The sequence below is a fragment of the Prunus dulcis genome, chromosome 1, assembly GCF_902201215.1.
Source record: "Prunus dulcis chromosome 1, ALMONDv2, whole genome shotgun sequence".
NCBI classification, from domain to species: domain Eukaryota; kingdom Viridiplantae; phylum Streptophyta; class Magnoliopsida; order Rosales; family Rosaceae; genus Prunus; species Prunus dulcis.
In genome coordinates, this window is record NC_047650.1 from 42182838 (window position 1) to 42204850 (window position 22013).

Below are 22013 nucleotides of genomic sequence, written 5' to 3' on the forward strand. Positions count from 1 at the left end.
TAAACATTTCACATATAATTTCCGAGTGGTAACAACACTATTCGAAATCTTACATCATTACATTACTCAAAAGTTCATTAAAGACATGCCAAGTTTATGCCCACAACACATTCTACTGACATGCCAAGTTCATCTCAAGTCCTAGACTTCTAGTTTAGTACCTGTAAATTATGTTAAGGAGTGAGCAAAATCACAACTTAAACCCCAAACCAAATCGCCATTAGGGTATAGCTCATTTGATTGAGCTCTTCTACCTCCATCCATGTGCACCCAATGAATATTTGTCTAAAACCCCCTCTTAATTGCTTGTACTAAAAAATTGAATTTTAAAAGATTTATAAATAAAAAACACCAACCAAACCATACAAAACAATTGGCTACTTCAATTAGGGGTGGGCACTGAAACCGGCGAACCAGAAATCCAAGCTGAACCGCACTGAACCAAACCGGAAAAAAAATTGAGTTGACCAAAAAGTCAAAAATCTGTCAAAAACCAAATCGGACCGGTTTTGACTGGTTTTGGATTCGGTTCCATGTCTTCAAAAACCGAATCGAATCGAACCGAACCGGTCAAATTAAAATATATATATATATATATAATTTCAATATTTAATTATATTTAATGCTATATTTTTAATTTCACTAAAAAAAAACCTAATATTTATCCAAGTTCAATGTCAAAATATCTCTCTTTTCTAACTTTAATATTTATTTTTTATATGAAATTGAATAATTTGTTAATTTTCAAGTGAAAAAATAATATTTCAGTTGAGAATTGTATTAAAAAATAATTTTTATAATCCAGTTCAAAATCGAACTGGAACTAGACCAAAACTGGTTCAAACCGAACTGGACAGTTTTTGAAATTTTTTTTATTAAAACCAAACCGGATGAATAGTACCAGATCGATTCTAATTTGAGGCAAAAACCGGTCCAAACCGAACCATACCCACCCCTAACTTCAATTATTGTTTATCTCAAAAAATTTACTCATCTGATTTTTAAATAATCACCAGGCAATACATTGATGTTTTTCGTCGGGTTTAACTCAAGGTGGAGTGAGAGGGTAGGAAAATAAGCTAGGATTAAGACACATCAAGGGTTCAATCTACTCTTATGTAACAAAAAGAAAACATAACTATTTAAATTCCATATATTCTAGAAATTATTATGTAACAACATGAAAATATAAGTAATTAAATTCCAATTCCATATATCATAAAAACCAATAAAATAGGGTAAAGACTTTCTACAAGTTACTGCATCTGATGTAGCAGTGGAAATTGTTGAATTAACAATGATCATTTCTCTATCAGTGGTCTAATATTTGTACAATACAACTAATGGCACTAAGAAAGAAAAATTATATACAGTTTCCATTATCCATTTACATTGCACATTTAACCTGCATTCCCAAACTACGCTATAAGTGGCCAAAAAAAAAAAGCCACATTACATGGAATAAAATGTGGGAAACTTCAGGAACTTAGCGAACATCAACATGTTTGTTGGTTCTTGCTAGAACACGGACCAAAGGTTTCCAACAATTGGTTTGCCAAAATTGGAGACTAGAAACTTAAAAACCAAAATTGATGAACTTGGAGAGCATGCCACATTTCCACATGATGGTGCTACAAATCTTTTTTCCTTATGCCTGTTGGAACACCATAACATACTGGTGATGCTCCAGTCAAGAAAGGAAGACTGCAAGCTTCGCGAGCTTGACTCATGAATGATCCAATCTTCGGCTTATGATCACAAGAAATCTTAATTGGGGGATCGCTGCTCTCGCAAGCTTCAGGCAATTTCTTCTTTGATACTTTCTTCTTGGCATTACCTTTGCGGCCCCTAATGCTCATGGCTTCAAATTCTTCTGCTACTTTGCATTGGACACAGCCCTCAGAGGGACTCCATCGTTCTTTTAGCCAACCGTCAAGCATGGCCTTCGCAAATCGGTTAATATCCTTGTCCGTCACTTCCCATAAGTTTGCAACAATGACAGGAGAACCAGCTAGCAGATAAGACAGTGGGGGACCATGTGGAATATAACACCCATTCAGTTTCAGGGAACCACTACTACATCCCATCAGGAGAGTAGCGGCACAGTTTTCCAGTCTCTGAATTTGATGCATAGGTATATATTGTACCCCTGTAGCACAAGACATGCAGAAACAAATGTTCAGTTTGATGCTTGGAAAACCTTTTTTGCCCAAATATTAAGGCCAGAAGTAACATAAGTGGAACAAACACATAAACAATATAAATAAGTATAATCAAACATACCACTTCCATGGCCAAAATATATAAAGAGATCATGGCTTTTCAAGGCCACTGCCAATTCTTCAGCTGGGGGTGCACATCCAGCTTTCCCCTGTGTAGGTATTCAAATGTAAGATTACTATGTTTGTGGGTAACGAGAGAGAGAGAGAGAGAGAGAGAGAGAGAGAGAGATTCCAACTTCCGCACTTCTATTCTACTTAAATTCTGGCAAATTTTTCCTGAACAGAAACAGATATTACCTCCAAATTTTGATCTCTAAACCACTTCTCAAATTCGATTTGCGTGGTACCAAGATCACCACTGGGGTTCAGGAGATAAAATGAATCCAATGGATCTATCAAAGGGAATGCAGTAATATTATTCGCGACTTGATCTTGATGGTGGTAGTTCTTCTCCAGTGTTGAAGAGATGCTCCCAACAGAAGGCATGCGATAAACCTCCTTGTTTCTTAGTATTGGTAAATTCTCCCAAGGAAGCATCTGTTATAGTCAGCTTGTTTAAGTGATAATAGGTATATTGAAAAAATGGAAAGGTATCAAGTACTCTTGAATTGCTAAAACTTCCTGTTAGCAAGAAGGAATAAGCTATGTATGTTGACCATGGATTACAAAAAGGCAATTAAACAACTAGAGCATGTCTTGAGTTGAAACGCTCACTATATGTTCCACACAGCTACAATGATCTAGCACAGGCTTTTAAGAGACTGAAGAGAGCTTAGCGGTTTCCAAGGGTTAATCACTGTAATTCTAGCATGATTAACGACTTAACAGCATATGCGATGCAATATCTACTGCTTGGTGAGAAAAGAACTGTATTCTCTTTGGAAGCACAAGACTAAACCCATTGAGCCAACTCCAAAAATAAAGCCTTCTGGGTCTAAAATAAAATATCCATGTAGTGCAAGAATCAGAAAATAAATAAGTAAAAGAGTCAATCTAAAAGTTACTTTCAAGTTTGAAGAGAATATATTTGGGTCAAATGCTCTTAAGAACTTATTTATTTGGGTAGGAACACACAATCTCTTTAAGACTTCTAGGAATCTCCTATTGTTAAAGAACCTTTCATATTCAATGAGTTTTTGATGTTTGACGAGTCTTCTAATATTTCTTTTAGGTTTAGGTGAAATTAACTTTGGAAGCTAAACCTCTGTAAATATGAGGAGAAAAGAGAGGAACCAAACACATACCTGAACCTCGAAGTCCAGTACTAGAATTATTGGCTCTCTATTTACAGAACATAGCCCTTCAAGCTCATTTACTGCTTCATGTATTAGTCGGAAGGCCAACTCGGACTGTTTCCCAATACCATTAGATTCATCAGGTGATATCAAACACTTCTCTTCCTCAGAACATCCAGCTTTACCAATATAGCAACCTTTCTTAAAACAGAGCTGTGAAACATATGCACCTCCTTCAAAGGCATCTTTGGAACCCCCAAGAATGACTTTGAGAAGACTCTCATCTATGTCCACTTTGCACTTAGATTTCAAATCCCGCACCAGCTTCTTATGTACCAAGTCCAGCTGCTTGCAGTTTGACCATTCTCCCAGAAGCACACACCTCCAAGGACCAAACCATGAATCTTCTAAGTTCCTGGTGCAAGAAACGTGAGAGATCATCATAGCCAATTGACATATAGTTTTCAAATTGAAAACCAATTGCTAAAGTTAAAGACATGAGACAAAGTGCAGAATGCCACCTTCGTAAACATTCTACTGCATTAATAGAAAATATAAATTGAAAACCCAAAGCTAGTGTCATTTATTATCTCAACTAAACCTAATAAAAATAAAGTAGATTGGTGGAGATAAATGGACATGAATGTTGAGTAGCAAACAAAGACCCACGGAGGTTTGCAAACAAAGGGAGGAAAAAGAGTTAACCTACTTCAGCAATTTACCAAGGCGAAGATCAAGCTTCTGTCTCCACATCCACCAGAATGTCCAAGCGTTTTTTGTATCTTCTTCAAAAATTAATGAAGCTGACGAAAAACTCTCCTCCAATATCAACCTAAATTCTGGAGCTACCTTGTCAACCACAGTGAAACCCCATGGACAGTGCCAACGCTTTCCAGTATCCTTTCTTTCAGAAAAACTACCAGAACCAGAATTCGCAACATCATCTGAATCTTCTGCAGAACCTGTGCATATTATTTATCAGTGTATTAAGTTCTAATTTGTACAAGACATGCTACAAATTTCGAAATTTCATACCTACACAAACAAATTACCTTCTAATACTGAATCCACTGGCAGAAGCATAACGATAGGTTGACTCTCAGAGTTCAGGCGTGATACCAGAATCCATGCATGAACACAAGAAGGAACGGGGAATAGTTCTTCTAACAAACTAACATAAGGGCCTGCAAGCAAGCTTATACAGATGATTGTTGTGCAAGGAAGGCCGGCAAAAAATATTGTTACAAATTCTTCAAGTTCTTGAATAGACTCAGGTGCAAGCCTGCATCAAGGTAAGAAGAAAAGAAGTTTAAGAAAAACAAGTTAGAATGGTTCATCAATGATAAAATATATTTTGTAACGTGACAAGCACAACCTGAGTAATTTTTTTTTTCCTGATCCCATGCAAGTTGAGCCAGTAACCTGTGAACCCCAAAAATAAAGATTTTACAACTTATTAGTATGTGCTGAATAAAACGGAAAAAACAAAAAAAACAAAAAAAAAAACAAAAAAAACATTTAGCCAGTTTTGTAAATACAACAATCTGAACTGGGAATTAAAATGCTAATCGGCAGAACAAAGTATAAAGATTAGAAAACTTTAAAACCAATTAAAGAGCAATGGCAGCATGCGTTAAACGGTAGGGAAGTAAATATCCAAATGATGGTTCAGTTCACAACTACACAAGATATTGGAGTGGTAACAAAAGTTGTTCATCATTGCCCCAGAACAGATCAAATGAGGTCAATAAGATGAAAAATACTATTTGCTCGAGGGAGCTAAAATCCACATGCAAGGTAATGGATATAATCCCCCAAATTCCAAATCTCTCAAATAAATTGTTAAGCACTATGTAGTTTGATAAGTTGCTCGTAGAAATACACCAAATAAACAGAAATAAAGTGTATAAACATACCTCAGCATTTACAAGGTGTTGAACGTTACATATGTCAGATCCATTTGTGAAAAATTGGTAACTAAGATGAGTGCCAAGTGAAGCTTGATGAAAATAAGAAGCCCAATGGTTTTCGCAGAGAGTTTTCGAAGAAGATGACAAAGAAAAACGCTCACTAGAGGCAGAAAGTAAAAATATAGCAGCAAGCAATCTGGAAACCTGTGGAGCACCAAAACTCAATCAGTTTCATTAATGGCAATGGCATGGAAAACAAAGAAAAGGAAAATAAAAGCTAAAATATTAAAAATAAAAAATAAAGATAAAAAACAGCAGAAGAAGATATTTGCAGTTATAGAATAAACTCAAATCCATAACAATCCCAGTTAAATGCTGAATTATTTTCTTACATAGATTATGAAATAAATCCAAGTGTTAAAACTGTCTACGACATACAAGTCAGTTCCCCATACAACAGCACAAGCAACCATAACTCGTATTTGAATTAAAAACAACACTAATGAAATTAAGTCATGTACCAACAAAAAGCCATCAGTGATCTTTTGCCATGTTTACAGAATTCAGAAAATACCACAGAACTTACTCATATCACTCATATACCCACAAGAAATATCAGTTTTAAACAACCAATACGACCTGGCCCCAGACCTTCAACTCATATTTTAAAAGAAGAAAATCATACCACAAGATCCTCTTAAATCTTAATGTCCAGTTACAAACACAGGATATATGAACCTAGGTCAGATGTTCAGTGGCTCCCTAGCATTTCTCTAAAAGAAAAAAGAGAAGTCACAAGTTAAGGCTTAAATTATTTGAAGCACCCCCATTAAACAACCATAACATAGGTTTCCTTTTCAATAAACAAAAAACCCCAACTGCATTAGACTATGCAATCCGAAGTGACAATAGATGACCTTTAACATTAGAAAACCAGGGTTCATACCGACACCAAGTCATGTACTTTGCCCTCAGTATGACAATGTCGTGCCTTTCAAAAAGAGCTAGAATTACTTGCATTGCAAAAGATAGTTTCTTTTTTATTTTGGAAATAAAAGGGGACTTACAATTGTATTTTCAAGCAAATTTTAGAGACTAATAAAGTTATAATGTGAACTGCAACTACTTTCTTGAAGAACCTATAAAAGAGAAATGGTGATCAAGGGTCGTCATTTACTCCTTAAAATCATCCCATGACATATGCCTTAAAACATCAGAAGAAAAATCCATTAACAACTCACAAACACATGGAGTATGATATATCACTGATAATACTAAACCCAATAAGATGAAAAGACTTTCAAGGGATATAATGAAGAAAAAAAAATACAAGAAAAGATTCGACCTTCTGAAAAAGTACAGGAACGTCACGGCAGAGAACAAAGGCTAGCATCAACCAAGACACTAGTTTTGGAAGCTCAATACGAGGCAGATCGGAGCAAATAATCCTGGTGAACGTAAAAATCCAGAAAGAGAAAAACACATGAAGTTATTACGGCTATGAAACAGCAATGAGGCAGTAAATCTCTGAAAAATGCACTTATGTTGACCTTTGCATGTCATTATGTGACTTCCTGTTAATTGAAAATTCAATCTTGGGTCTCTACATCGGTACCTATATATTAGTTACAGCCCATATTCCTCAGTAAAAGGGAATAATTTCTCAAAGCTAGCTACTAGAACAATTTTCCAGCACAAAAGCATCATACAAGAAAGCAAGCAACATGCGGAATCACGAGGTAGTTCTATCATGTACATTGACATTTTAATGTCACTTCCCTTTTGCTAAATTATTAAGAGTTTAAAAATAAAGTGGATTCAGACAAATGAAACCAATTGTGGCAATCTTAGCATATTTTTTATCGTACCAATGTAAATAGACCTCATTTTTTTCATAGCATTTGGGCCAATTCCCATTCCACTCTTAAGAGAAGTGAAAAAATAAACTTTGTTCTTTGGTCCCTGATTCTTTAATTAAAATTTTAAGCTTTTCAACTGTGATTTGAGTCCTTTGACTTTGTTGAAATCAGCATTTCAGCAACCAACTCAGGATTTTCTATTTATTTATGTTCCTAAAATGCTTTCCACTACCATTAAAACGGAAATTTGGTTGTTTAACTCCTAAACTTACAGAAACTTACCCAAATTTAGAAACTATTCAGAATTTTAGAGAGAGATAGAGAAAGAGATACAGACAGAACAAATTGCCTATAATTTTCTATCACTATCCACAGGCAATTCTATCACTGTCCACAGCAGCTGTATTTCCTACACCACCTAGGGACGCAATTTCAGATCTATTTTCACTGAAAGCAATGCAATTTCTACCTATTTTTGGACTTTACATTGTTTGCTATATGAACCAATAAATTATAGGCACACTACAAAGTGGTGGCAGCTTATCCTAAAAAACGAAGGCGTTATCATCTCTTTTATACAAAGGAGGAAGTGTCTGATATCCCCTGTCAAATGAGAAGATCCTCCTCTGTTAGAAGTTAGAAGATGCATTTGGGCTTATCCCACTCTAACGCCTTTATGATTTCGTTTCCTTTTCAGTCCTTCCCCAAAAAAAAAAAAACTGCACTTTATTTGTTGGTTTTTAGCATGTTCTCGTAAACCCTATGTTCTTTGGTTCATTTCCAAATTCGAGAAACCCAAAGCGACACGCCAAGTAGCAGCCTGCACGCCACACCTTAGTATGGAAGATGGGAAAACATTTTCCAAATGATTAAAAGCTTGGCATGTAAGTTTACAAGCAAAAACAAGGTAAACTACAATCTATGAATCCCTAGTACCAGAAAATGGTACATGGCAAATTTTGAACACTGGAAAAAGAAAAAGGACAGTCATTAATATTTATTTACAATTTAAGTAAAGTTTCTCAGGTTAATATTTGGACCGTTAATATACTTCTTAAAATTATTAAATTTTACATTTCTAGAGAAAGGGAAGAAGTTAAGATGTGAATAGAAACATGCACAAACAAAAATAAGAACCTGCTACTTAGATTACCTGGTTTCCTTAGAACAGTAGCTCTTCAAAGACAACCAACTTATATTCAACAGTACTTCTGCCCGTTCAACACTGAAGACATCCCCTGGGATCTCCTTTCCCATTAAATTGAGAAAGGATGTCAATGAAACAGATGAGATAATAAGACAAAATGCGTTTCGGCTGACCAAGATTGATACGGTTTGCAACGTAATTTCATGTGTTTCATGAATCTGACCACGACTCTCCAAGCATTTTCCTGAAAAATGTTAAAGATGTCACTAAATTTACCACGGCAACAAAAAAGAATATAAAGGAAAACACAAAATGAAGTTTCATATACATTGGATCTCATGGTTTAGCCATCACTTGCAAGAATGAAATGAAAGAACAAAACCATGCCTGGAATCATGACAGGTTTGCCAATTCCAAAGAAAGAAACTATAATACTAATTAAACTTTTAATAATACAAATGAAGATGATAGGATAATTTTCTACAGATGAAACCACAATCTTAAAAATCCCTGAACCTCAGTTTCTTTTGTGACCCTGATCTCTGACCTCTTAAAATCAAAATTAGGCACATAAAATAAAAGGGTAATGATAATTTCTCATTTCACCAAAGCCAGCTACATTACCCACCAGAATCCCCCTGATCATAAACAGTCTTAAAATAAGGAAGAGGTCGAGACAAAACTCAAAAGCAAAAGTTGGAGGATTAGTGATGGGCAGTTTACAAGTGGAGGTCAAGATGGATAGATAAGTAATTCTATTTACACACATAAAATTGATGAACAGTAAATTCACATCACAATCTATACAAAGTAAAAGCTTTTAGTTTTGCTGACAAAATCTTTCGTAGTTCCAACAAATGCCCATGATAAGTGCTGTTTCGTTTTTCCAATGGGCATGACCACAACCGTGGCCACCTCGGCCCACACTACAGGTACTGGCACCATGACCAGCCGCATCAGCTCTGGCCTCCCCAAAGGGCAACACTCATGAGGCAGGATTGGTTTTTCCTGAAGAGGCCGGCCATCGCTTCAATGTTCTTTCAATTTTTTAAATATTTGTCTTGAAAAGTAATTTTCTTAAGGGTAAAATAGTAGCACAAAATTTCATCAAAAGATAAGTTTACTGAGTAACTATCAGAGTGAAAATAGAAGTTACCCCAATAGACATGTATCAAATGTTTGCCCATGCAGCTATAAAACGTAAAGGGTCATAACATACAGCTATACCATACCTAATCCTGTGAGAAGCCTGAGTGACAGGCGCCTGCGGACAAACTCCCACTTCAAATCAACTAAATTTTTAACTAACCCAGAATCCAAAACTTCCACAGGAAGACACTGCCAACAACTCATTTTGTTGCAAATGCATGTTACATCACACCCAAAAGCAACCTCACAACTTTTTAAATCCAAAAGAAATTCCCTCTTCCTAAAAGTATCAGGACAATCAGACTTGCTATTGCTTTTCAATTGTTTTGAATGACCAACTTGGACAACTCCATTACCACTTATACTTTGGTTCTGAGAAGATTGATATCTTGACCGAGTTGACCTCAAGTTATACTCAGGTATTGCATCTTGATCCTTCACCACCGGTTTTGGTGCATTGTTAGTCTTTTTACACTTCTTAACTTCCTTCTTGCCTTTCAGCCCCTCCCTAGTGGGTTTCCCAATATCCACCTGATTTTCTTCAGAATGTGTAAATGTACTGCTAGCACAAGATCCAACATCTTTAAGAATAGTTTTTCGAAGCCTTGTGCTTTCAACACAGCCTTCTTCAGGACAACTAACCAAATTTTTCCACTCAGAAAGATTAAGCTTCGCTATTGCCGATTTGTACAGGTTTTCAGCAAGAGATAATTTATCTAAAGATGTATTCCTTGTGTTATAAAACATGCTTTGGAATAAATCACCAAGATTCTGATTCACAGTTGCTTCCAGCATTAATCTGCACTTCAAGCAAGAAATATCTGTGCTACTAGCCCCCAAATATTGCTTTGTACTTTGAAGTTCCTTTTCTGCAAAATCCCAAAGCTGCTGCTTGTGGTACAGCTTTCCTAAAGACATTCAAATTGAAATGTGAATTAGCAAATTATCGCGTCCTTTGAACCCAGAAGTGAATGAAGAAATAATTGCAAGACAATGGAACAAAAAAGAAAGATAAGTTTTTGCTATACCCAATACAGTAGAAAAAACAATTATAAATAGTGGCAAGCTTTGTGAGCAGGAAATAGCTTTTCCCAATTGTAGAAAACCTTCAGCCCCAGCTCTGTTTCCAATTATTTCATGGATAACGCCTACCTGCAGGTTATATGAGAGTTTGAAATTCAAATCCCATCTTCGTAAAAGATAGGTCCAGTCTTGAATTTTTAAATTAAAAGTATGGACAGAAAGAGGAAGAAAAACCTGAAGAGTGCTTTCAAGATAACATTGAAGCACATTCCATGGACTCAGATAACAACGTTCCAAGTCACATAGGCTAGCATCAAAGGACCAAAATTCACTAGCAACTGATATGTGCATATGCATATCCTGAATATGATATGTTAATTTCTCACCGCTACCCCCAGCTTCATTGCACGTTTTGGACTGTTCAGAAGAGTACATAAATTTCTCTCTAAATAGTTTAGCACGCAACTGGTAAGCTTCCTTTGCATATGACAGAGCCTAAAGAGTATTAACAGAGATGAACACAAAATCATCACGGAGAAATTCCCATGTTTAATGCATAAAAGCATCTCAATATCTTTTTACTCACAGTGGAAAATAAATTATAAACTTTTAACAAAACAAGATTAAATAAATGCAAATTACCTCAATTAACCTTCCATTTGAAACAAGTCTTTCGCATAAATCATAGTAGAGATATCCAGCTATGTAAGCAGACGAACTCGATACAGGAACCTATAAGAAGAGTAACAAAATATAAGTGTATTTAATGTGCAATTAAGGCATAAGAGTTCATGGTGGCAACTTGAGACAAACTTACACTTGAAATAAGTTCAAAAGCAGCTTCCTTAACTTCATCAATTGTGATATCTGATCGAAATGAGCTTTCATAATTGCATGAGCCCCGAGGAAAGTTTGGAGACACAGATGATAAATTATATTGGAACGCTAATAGAAGTGGTTTGGATCCTTTCAGGCAATCTACCCAAAACTCAATAGACTTTGAATTTTCACCACAATGATCTGATAAGTTCATGATGAATGCCTCATTCACAGGTGAAGCACAAAGGCCATGGCTAATCCTTCTACATTCCCACAATCTGGCCACACACTTCTCTAATGGGACATCCCTCCATTTAAATAATCTAATCATGAGCCTATGTATATCATTGTGAAAGTCCATGCAACCCTGAAGACATGTTAAGAGTAATACCATGTCAAAACCCCAAATTGAATTATTCTCTCATGTTTTTCCACAAAAAGAAAATAGTACAGCACCCAAGAAGTCAAAAGACGGACCTTGATGGATAACAAATCAATAGCATTGTAAAGCAGCAACATAATATTTTCTGACACCATAGAGCACTTGTCATCTGGAGAACAATTATTTCGAGTAGAAATGCCCAACCATAAATTAATGGCAGAACTGATATCTTCAAGCACTTGCTGCTCATGAGTCATAACAAACCCAAATCAAATAATTAGACAAAATTGTAAAATTCAATGAAATACAAACTTATAAAAAGAGCATCTGAAGCTTTTTGGCATTAATTACTCGAGTTGGGAAAATAGATTTTATGCATTAGCACCTTCGAGTTGGGTTCAGCTTCTTGGGTACAAAGTGCGCGTAAGCAATATGCCACAGCTAATTGATGGCAAGGAGAAATTTCATGGATATAGGTTTCATCATACATCTCATTCTGTTACAGTAACTTATGCATGTCAGTCAGAAACCCAACTTCAAAACAATCAAAGGGTAACCCTTTAAAGGTGGGGTATTAAAATTCAAAAAAGCAAACACAAAAAATCTAAAATCTAAAAATTGACTTACAAGTGAAGATATTGCATCTGATAAACACTGAATACAGCCCTTCAGACCGCTGATGCCAGAAAGCCTTAATGCTCTTCCCTTTCTCAATAAAATTCTTGATTTTTGTAAGCAACTATCTGGTGTGACATGCACGTANNNAGGATATCTATAATTTTCATTTGCATTTTCTGACAAAACTCAGGGTTCACATCATTCATTTCCTCATAAGCAAGAAGTTCCTAAAAAAATTCAAGATGGAGATGTAGAAGAGAGAGAAATTAACATGTGCAACCTACAGTCTATGGACAAATATTAATTGAACTCCAACTGAAAAGAAAACCACAAAGAGTTCTAACCTGCTCCAAGACAATTTCGATTGTCTTCTTTGTTACTTTCTTAGAAGATGATAGCAAACTGTATAAGGTAGGAGCATCATCCTCAACATCCACATTCTTGTAACGTTTACATTCCATCTAGATATGGCATAAAAATGAGGTACCAGAAAAAGCATGGTAAGTGGACACATTACGAAAACTTGAAGATGATTAAGGTGACATTTTGTGTAGATATTTAGGTAGGAGACTCCCCATTGAAAGACATGTTTCCACGTTTGACTAATTTATCCAATCATCATAATGCATCTATAGCAACTTGTGCAATTGAGGTAGAATTTTGGTTTCAGGAAAAATTTAAATGCCTTTGAGGTTGGTGCTTGCAAGAGGATTTTTTTTTTTTTTTTTTTTTTTGCTGTGCTAGTCATATTTTAGATAATTGTGTGATCATGTGGGATAATCTAGAGAACCAAGGCTCCTCCAGAGGATAAGATTTTAGCATGGTTAGTTGCCCATGCAATGGTCAATACCTATCATATGCTCAAGAGTGGCATGCATCTCTGCTTATTCTCACATTATGTGTAAAGAGGAAGGGGAGGTTTCAATCGTTTGATCATGTGTTTATTCACTGCCCAGTGGGATTGAGATTGTGGTTGAAATTTTTTTGGAAGGCTCAGGTGAGCTGGATAATTCCAAGGGGATGTTACTCCTTGTTGCATGGAAAGCACGTGGGGAGGACAGGGTATGGACATGTGCTGTAATGGCTGTTTTCTGGGTAATTTGGATGGAGTGCACTAGCAGGATGTTTAATGTTGTTAGAGGAGAGGAGAAGGTATACTTGTCGACGAGAGTTCAATTTTGGGAATCCTTATAAGCTTCAGTATTTTCAGAGTTTTGTGGCAGTTCGTTCTGTGTGATTTTGTCAAATTGGAGAGCTACTGTTTCCTAGATCCTATTTCTGGATGTAATTTTGCTTGGATTATGTTTACTAGCTACTGGTAGGAGAAGATCGTTTTATTGCAGTGGAAATATTTTCCTCTGTTTTGGTGTATGCTTCTTTTAATCAACGAATGTTTCTTCTTATTGGAAACAAAAATTCAACTCTTAAACATCTGGCGTTTTGTAAAGAGAAGGGCCAAAATTTATGGGGATGCAGTGTGCCAGCTCTGTTGTGGGTTATTTGGATGCAGAGAAATATAAGATTATAGTGGGGGTGGGGTGGAGGAACTTCAGGATAATGTCAGATTTGGTCATCATTTTGGGCATCTGTATCTGGAGACTTAAGGACCTCTTTTTTCTGACATTCTATTAGAATGGAAGGCAGCTGGCTTTTAGATTGCTTTTTGTTTTTTGGGTGTAATAATTGGAAATTCGATGTTCCCTTGTTGGTTGTCAGTCCTATGTTCGTTTCGTATGTTAAAAGTTAATTAATAAAATTTATGTTTCTTTCAAAAAAAAAAAGTGAAGGAATCTCTAAGATGATACCTTAACCCACTGCTTCACCAAAGACAACGGACCTGGCAGCCTCTGAAACAAATTTGCAGCAATAGACCAATTTTCAAAGCCCTCTAATATAGTTCTTTTCACATCGTGACTTTGCAATTGATTAAGAACATCCAAAAGAAAGGCACTTCTCTTACAGCACTCATCAAAGAAATCTACAATAGCATCTTCCGACAGATCAACCTGGGGCACCTTTAGTTTGTGTACAAACATATCACAAACACGTATAACACAAGTCCATGATGCTTTACAACAAAACTTCAATGCCTCTGATGCCTGCAGAGGTACTTTACAAAGTTAAGCAAAACAAAGGTCTCGAAAAGAAATCTAAAGTACAAAAAAGCTTTCTGGAAAGTGTTTTATTTTTATTTTTATACGAAACTAGATTTCATAAAATGAAAAGATATCCTCCACTGAGCCTAAACAATTAAAAACCTGCCTACACCAATTACATAACCAGATACAGCTACAACATCCATAACAGCAATACAGAGAACAATGAAACTAAAAAAACAGCTGCATTCCAATCCGATAAGATTGAAGAAAAATAACTATCCCTGTACAAAGTGATATTTACAGGAAAATGATCAGGAACAAAAAGAACCATTAAAAATCATCAGATAGTTTCCTTCCTACATTGGCAACAATGAAGCTGGTTTAATTAATCATCATATTCAAATATACCAAGTGCCTCAAGTCCTTACATAACTAAATTCAAAAGATAAAAATAAATTTAGTTCAAGAAAAATAAATTAGTGCCTTGTCTGCAACTCTATCCAGCCCAAGTGAAAGTACAAATGCAAATATTCAACTCGGAACTTGAAAGATAGCATTGTGCATTATCCTATACTTCAGGTCTGAAACATCTAGTATGGGTATTAAATCCCTCTAGCATCCAATTTTCAAAACAAGGGCATATAGAAAAATTGCTAACTTTTCTTTATTCCCTTATCAATTGCGTTTGAGTTAAAACAAAGAGGCAAACATTACATCATCTCCTAGTTTTATTTGAGGGACACTACATGTGGCCCACCCTGCATTGTTGTTCAACGATCTGAACCGTCTACTCTTAAGTCTCCATTCAATGATGACAAACATAGGGTTTCCGATTTGGCTGATCCTTTGCAAGGATGAGAAATGGAGAGAATTTTCATTCATTTGGATAATCAAATATGGAGAGAAATGGAGACAAGAGATGAGACATTTGGAATCTTTGTCTCCTAGCCCACTCTTATATTCTCTGCAAAAGAGGAGAGAGCTTTGGAAAGAATATGAGGTTTGTGTTTTGCTTGGTTTTTCAAAAATGTCCTCGATTTAACATTTCTCTCAGTTTCTCTTCTACCTATTCAAACATAAGGGAAAGTAAATATCTCTTCTCTTTTCTCCTGAATTTATTATCTTCCATTACCAAATGCAATGTAAAAGAAGACAAGGCCAAATTTATCTAATAGGGAACCTCAAACCCAGCCTTGGTATTATCTCAGGAACTTAAAACAAAAATATTCTGACGAATTGTAGAAGCAAAATAAGCTACTTTTATAAATGATTGTCCATAGAAAATGCAACTTCACCCTATAAATAGTTCAATGTTGAAAACGGATGTATGGAAATAATTTATTGAAGACATGAAAGCAGTTACAGAGCCAAGTACAATAAAGCAAACAAGTAGAAGATCATAGAATTCAGCATCATTATAGACCAAAAACAATGCTTGTCATACTACATCATATGCCATCCCAATCATAAATATATCATTCTGTGAAAGAATACCTCTTTTAATTCCTTGTTTCGGTAGAAAAGTACACCAGTATTGTAGAGAGAGACATATAGATGCTTCAGACCATTAGGTTGAATCCAGTCACTGGTGATGACATTTTCAAGTATTTGCACACTCTTCTGAAATAAGAAAACGCAACCCGAGAACCTAGTTAAGCAGATAATGATTGTGTTGTGCAAGAGTTATAAGAAAATAAATAGTCAACTTACGAGAAAATAAATAACTGGGGCCATTTCAGTATCATATCATAAGAATAAGAACCTGTATGTTAAGCTTTGTTCTGATGGAGAGGGTAAAAGAAGCCAAAGCAACACCAATGATGCTGTTGTCATCAAATATATCTCTGTCGTCAAATACATCTCTATCCACCTCATATGTACATCTGCACCTAGAGACAAGCATATTTCAGAGAAGCCTGATAACAAACATAAACTGACAATAAATCTTGTGAGACAGTATTTAGGGAAAAGGCTTACAAAATTATGAATCAAGGAACCCAAGCAACTTCAGCATCACGCCTAACATAACACTGAAGGGTAAAAGCATGTGTTCTTTGGAAATCACTCTCAGGGGTAATTTATCTTGCTATGTTACACCTTTTTTCTAATACAACATTGCTATGTTACACTTAAGCAGAAAGTAAAGAAAATAAGAATAATGAGTACATCAAAACAAGTGAATTGCTAAGTCCTAGTCAAAGAAATGAGACTTTTGTATTTTTATCATAAAACGAAAACATATTCATGACTCATGAGGGTAGGCTTTTAGCAGTCAGCATTCAGCCACTAATATCTTCCCCAAATGAAGTATAGTAATTTAGCATGCAAACATAAATATATTTACGGAAAACCAGAATAATTTCAAACTAAGACACAACAGAACATAAATCTCCTCAAACAGATTACCTCCAAATTGCCATATTATAAAAAATAAATTAAAAATGAAACCACTGAACCTTATTGTTGACTCACGTTTGAAAAAAAACGAAAACATCATAAAACTGATGGAAAGCACTCTGGATATCACACAGTTCAGTAGAAACAGAAGCAGCTTCGTTATCAGTAAGAATCTCTTTCTTTCCTGAATTTACTAACTCCGTAAGTGGCTGGCATAAGAATTTCAATGCGTTAAAGTAAGACAGAATATAGTCCTTTCTATCCCTCTGAAGTTGACTCATGGAGGCTGCACTCTTCGAAATCAACTGCAAATTGGATAATACAGTGTCTTCATTGTGGCCAATTTGGAAATAACTTCTCAACAAACTAAGCAAATCAGACAAGCGATTCATTGCATCCCCATCATCATGCAAAATTCTAATTGCACCTCCAGAGGATCGAAGATCACCAGCTTTTGACTTCATACTGCGATCAAAAAAGTGCAATCCAGAGGCATAAAGCCTCAGAATCAAATGAAAAGGTGTTCTAACCTGCACAAAAAGTTGAATTTAAAATGCCAACATACAATTTCAAATAGTGCCAGTTCAGTGAAATTTATATGAGGAAACTACATACATAAGATACCTGATGGAAATCACCCGCTAATTCATTTAAATGGGACCCAATAATACTGCAAAGATTTGTATTTGTAGTTCGACATTTCTTGGCACAATAAGCAATAAGTTCAACAAACTCTTTTCCTGTATTTTCCACTTCAACCTGCCAAAATAAAATTTTAGATCATTCTGACTAATTTCAGTTCTGTATCCCTAAGTAATTATCTCCAAACAGTTCAAGCAAACATACAGCACAACCTCCGAAAGTAATATCTAAGGTCCAAGGCAAGATTTGTTATGAGATACAATTCAAAAATAAAAATAAAAAGGTTTTCCATCAAGCAGTAACTCAGTAAAAGATCTGAAACAGTGCAACAGGAATAAAATAAAATCAAGTAACTGCATTTTGCAGTCATAATTCACTTAAGGAAAAAATACTTGTTCAAATAAAAGAAATGAAAAAGCATACACAAGTGGAAAATCTAGCTTAAAGTACACTTAACGTATTAAAACACACATTGCGTGCGACTTTTAGTATAATAGAACTATGAACTGACTTTTAAAGGACAGAAACTAATATTATTCTTTAACTAGGATATTTTTACATACATGTACTTCTACAGAAAATTGATAATTTTTTGTTTTATGATCCAGTGATAAATGTTTTTGAATAAAATGTATACAGATTGTTATATTGTCTAAACAAACAACAAATAACATCAAAGTCATTTCAATGAAACAAATAATATTCTTCTCTCAGGAAAAAAAAAAAAAAAAAAAGGTCTTCTATAATTGCTTTAATATTTTTCCATTTTCATTGTCCTTAGACTAAAAAAAATTTTAATTTTAAATTTTTTTTTTTTTTAAAAAAAAAACCTCCTAAAACAGTTAAATATATTTCATTATGCTATTATATGATGGTAAGTTGTAATACAATTAGGAAAACACATGTGATAAAATAGGAGATTAACACAAAAAAAAACAAAAAAAACAAAAAAACATTTTAAACCTAAATATTAAAAAACCATTTGAGACCCTGAGACCCCACAAAAATTTAAAATTATTTAGCAATGTACTACAGTTATGTGCGTCCAGTACATAATCTGATCAGAAAAAACAATTCTGAGCCCAATTTTAAAAAATATGCTGACCATGTCTCTGATGACGAACCTAAACATCAGATTGCAATTGCTTTTGCAACTTTGTATGCAATTAAACCATGCTCAGTAAACCAGAATCAAAAGAGGAAGGACTGGTGCATAGCAAAGAAGAGGAGAGTATGTTATGCAATTTGAAAGAATAAGACAAAAAACAGAATCCGAGGACTGTGATCAATATGGACGCTTGGGGAGAATCATTTAGACGATCAAGATAATTGGTGTACACAATCTAATAATGAGATCGTACCCAAAGAAACTAGATACAATCAAAAATTCAGAGTTAATGAAAACTTTCAAAAATAAAATAGAAGCTCAGTGAAAAAACAGTAGCATAAGATTTTTTTTGCTTTTTATGATAGGAAGAGCAACAATGCAATACCAAGGACAAGATGTCCTCTGAAGGAAAAAGCCAAAAACCAAAACTGCCTACACAAATCACATAAAGATACACCTAAGACAACAACAACGAAAAACATTTAGAAACAACAGCATTCCAATTTGAAACATAACAGAAAATGAGCTCTCCCTGAACACTGAAGACACCAAAACCCAAACTAAATCGCAAAAGCAAACCCTCTCCCACAAATAATCAATCCTCATCTCGCATAAGGACAAGGAAAGAAAATCTAATTGAACATGTAACGTCTTAACAACCAGAAAAGGAAAGAAAAACTAACAGAAGGGGACATCACCTCAAAATCATATGAGGTAGATACAACAGAGAAAAACATAACAAATAAAAAAGCTGCATGAGCTTGATGTCCAATTCCCAAGACATCGTAGATTTGTGAAAGGGGCAAAGCACTTTGAACCTAGAAGATATGGCATAATCACCAGCATGCAAATATATTTTTACATAACCTTATTTATCTTATTTAGTATATGTTATCAAAAAGTTCAAGACTTACAGAGAAAAGCAACTAATTATGTTCCTGCCTTTTGTACTTCCATTTAGTTGAAATAGGGGTCAAAATATCTAATAGAAACTGGCTCGGCCTTCAAGCAAATATTTTGAAATTAACGTTGACATGGGTACTGAAGATTGATGAACCTGACATCTTAGTCAAACCACATTCCTCAATCTTAAAATATACATTTAGCTCTGACAGTGTTACCTTACATTCGAGAACAAGGGAGTCCAACAAGCAAAATAATATGTCAATGAGCAAGCATCTATCCTTTTGAAACAAAAATAAAGATGAACAGATCCGATGAGCAAACTGCATAAAGAAAAGAAAAGACTGATCAGATAAACGCATGAACTTTTCTATAAAACCATAACTGAAAAATAAAACATAGGCTACCTTGAAAATTTGATCTTTCATTGATGACTTGGCATACTCAGTCATGGTTACAAGGCAGAACATTTTCACAAGATCTCCCTCAAATGATGATAGCTCCCCAACTAAAAATTGAGTACATTTACTCAGAGAGGACACAAGCATCCTGTGCAACTTCTCATATGTGTTTGCGTCTAATACCCTAAAATATTTGATATCACGTATACCAATCAGTTAACTACTTATCATAGCCTTAAAGTCATAAAAAAAAAAATTCTTAAAGCAAATTTTATGTTCTTGGTGGTTCTGAACAAGTGCTTCAAATGCTAAAAAAGTAACCAGCAAGTTAGCATTTTGGCAGTGAAACTGTGCCGGCAAACCTAGAGAACTGTAGTAATAACTCAAATGACAACAAATGATTAAGTAGCTATAATTCGGAGATGCCCATTTCCCTTATTGTTCCAGGAACTAAACACAAATTATTCTCCGAAAATTAAATCGAATTCACTCACCTGAACCACGGCATGACCTCCTCAACCAAACAAAGAACCCTCCTATACACCTCACTATCCTTACTTTGATTCATGCCCGCACATCTCACAAGCGTCACCACAATTCCTCCGACTAAAGACCCCAAATCCTTATCACCGCTCCCCTTCTCCACGTCTGGCACAAATCTGCGGTCCGATTTGACCCGTGTGTTCGACCCAAATTCAATCGCCTTAAGGCTCTCCAAAACCCTAAACCCCTCGCTCTCTGCATCCTTGTACCGCCCACATGCCTCGAGGCATGTCACCATCCGAACCCTCTGGAGGTTAAACGAGTAGGGCGTACCGGACAACACAGAGGACAAGGAGTCCAGGCAATCGAGGCAAAGCCTGTAAATATCGAAGAGTTCCAGGGTAAATTCGTCATCTAACTTGGAGAAACCGGCGAGGCGTTTGGGGAGAAGGGATAGCGTGCGGTTGATGAAGGGGAGGAACTTCTTAGCAAGCGAGCGGAGAAGGGTTTGCTGGTCTTGGGATTTGGTTGATTTTTTGGTTTTCTTGGGATTCTGGAGTTGGGTAAATGGCTGAAGGTAGTCGGAGACGAGGGGATGAAGGCCGCTGGAGCAGGAGGTTTCAAGCTTCGAAATGATGGAGGTCTCGTCCATGGCGGTGACGAGAGTTTAGAGAGAGAGGGATTTGGAGATTTTTTTTTTTTTTTTTTTTTTTTTTTTTATGAGATTTGAGTTTTATCTTTTAAAATATCGATGGTATCAGAATACAGAAAGTTTTGATACAAATATTGGGATATTATCGATATCAATATAAATTGAATAAAAACCACGGAAATTGTAAGAAAAATTTAGAAATTTTTATTGAAACTTTGGAGGATGTTTATTTAGTCAATTATAATTAGTTTATCACAAAAAAATTGAAACGAAATGCATTGTATGATGGGTTTAACTGATTTAAGTTGATTATATAATGAGCTGACAAACACTGTGAGTGTAGAAAACTATGTAGTAATTAATGAAAGAAAATTAAACACACCATAATCATTTATATATAATGATTTACTAAAATGATGGGTTTAACATGAGCTGACAAACACTGTTGTAGAAAACTATGTAGTAATTAATGAAAGAAAATTAAACACACCATAATCATTTATATATAATGATTTACTACAATATTTTACATTGTAGAGATACATGAGTGACTTAGTACCACATAGAGTTCTTATCTGCATATTATCACAAAAACATAAGTAACATGGTGGTTAAGACATTGGAGGAGTGAAATGGCAGGGTCGAATCCCCTTTGAGTGTGTGCTTTGTGTTTTTTTTCTTCATGTTTTCCATTACATTGATATTTTCAATATTATAGCGATATTTTGACAAAATATTACTGAAGTGTAATAGAAATTATCGACATCGATATTTTTCAATATTATCGATATGTTATACGATATGTATACGTTTCGAAATATCTGTGATCCAAAAAAATGATAATATTCTCGATATTTCGTATATATTATCGATATTTTAGACTATGTCTAGGAGAGGGAGAGATTGAGAAAGGAAGAGAGAGGAGGAGAATGACCCCCCCTATCTCACAATCGTGCTTGAAGAG

General features: G+C 35.3%; 1 protein-coding gene across 1 annotated transcript; it reads right to left on the reverse strand.

Moving 5' to 3' along the window:
- Positions 1-1214: 1214 nt before the first annotated feature.
- On the reverse strand, positions 1215-21096 carry LOC117615543 (separase-like). Its single transcript, XM_034344643.1, is given in 28 exon segments — positions 1215-2149; positions 2284-2371; positions 2520-2759; positions 3467-3872; positions 4167-4419; positions 4510-4739; positions 4833-4879; positions 5374-5571; positions 6713-6815; positions 8380-8617; positions 9606-10430; positions 10551-10674; positions 10780-11040; positions 11188-11277; positions 11363-11731; positions 11842-11988; positions 12132-12242; positions 12374-12507; positions 12510-12591; positions 12709-12825; positions 14170-14463; positions 15958-16083; positions 16226-16352; positions 16936-17390; positions 17485-17619; positions 19732-19836; positions 19921-20098; positions 20409-21096. Coding segments are annotated over 28 exon segments (6642 nt in total). The 5' UTR covers positions 21050-21096; the 3' UTR covers positions 1215-1631.
- Positions 21097-22013: the final 917 nt, after the last annotated feature.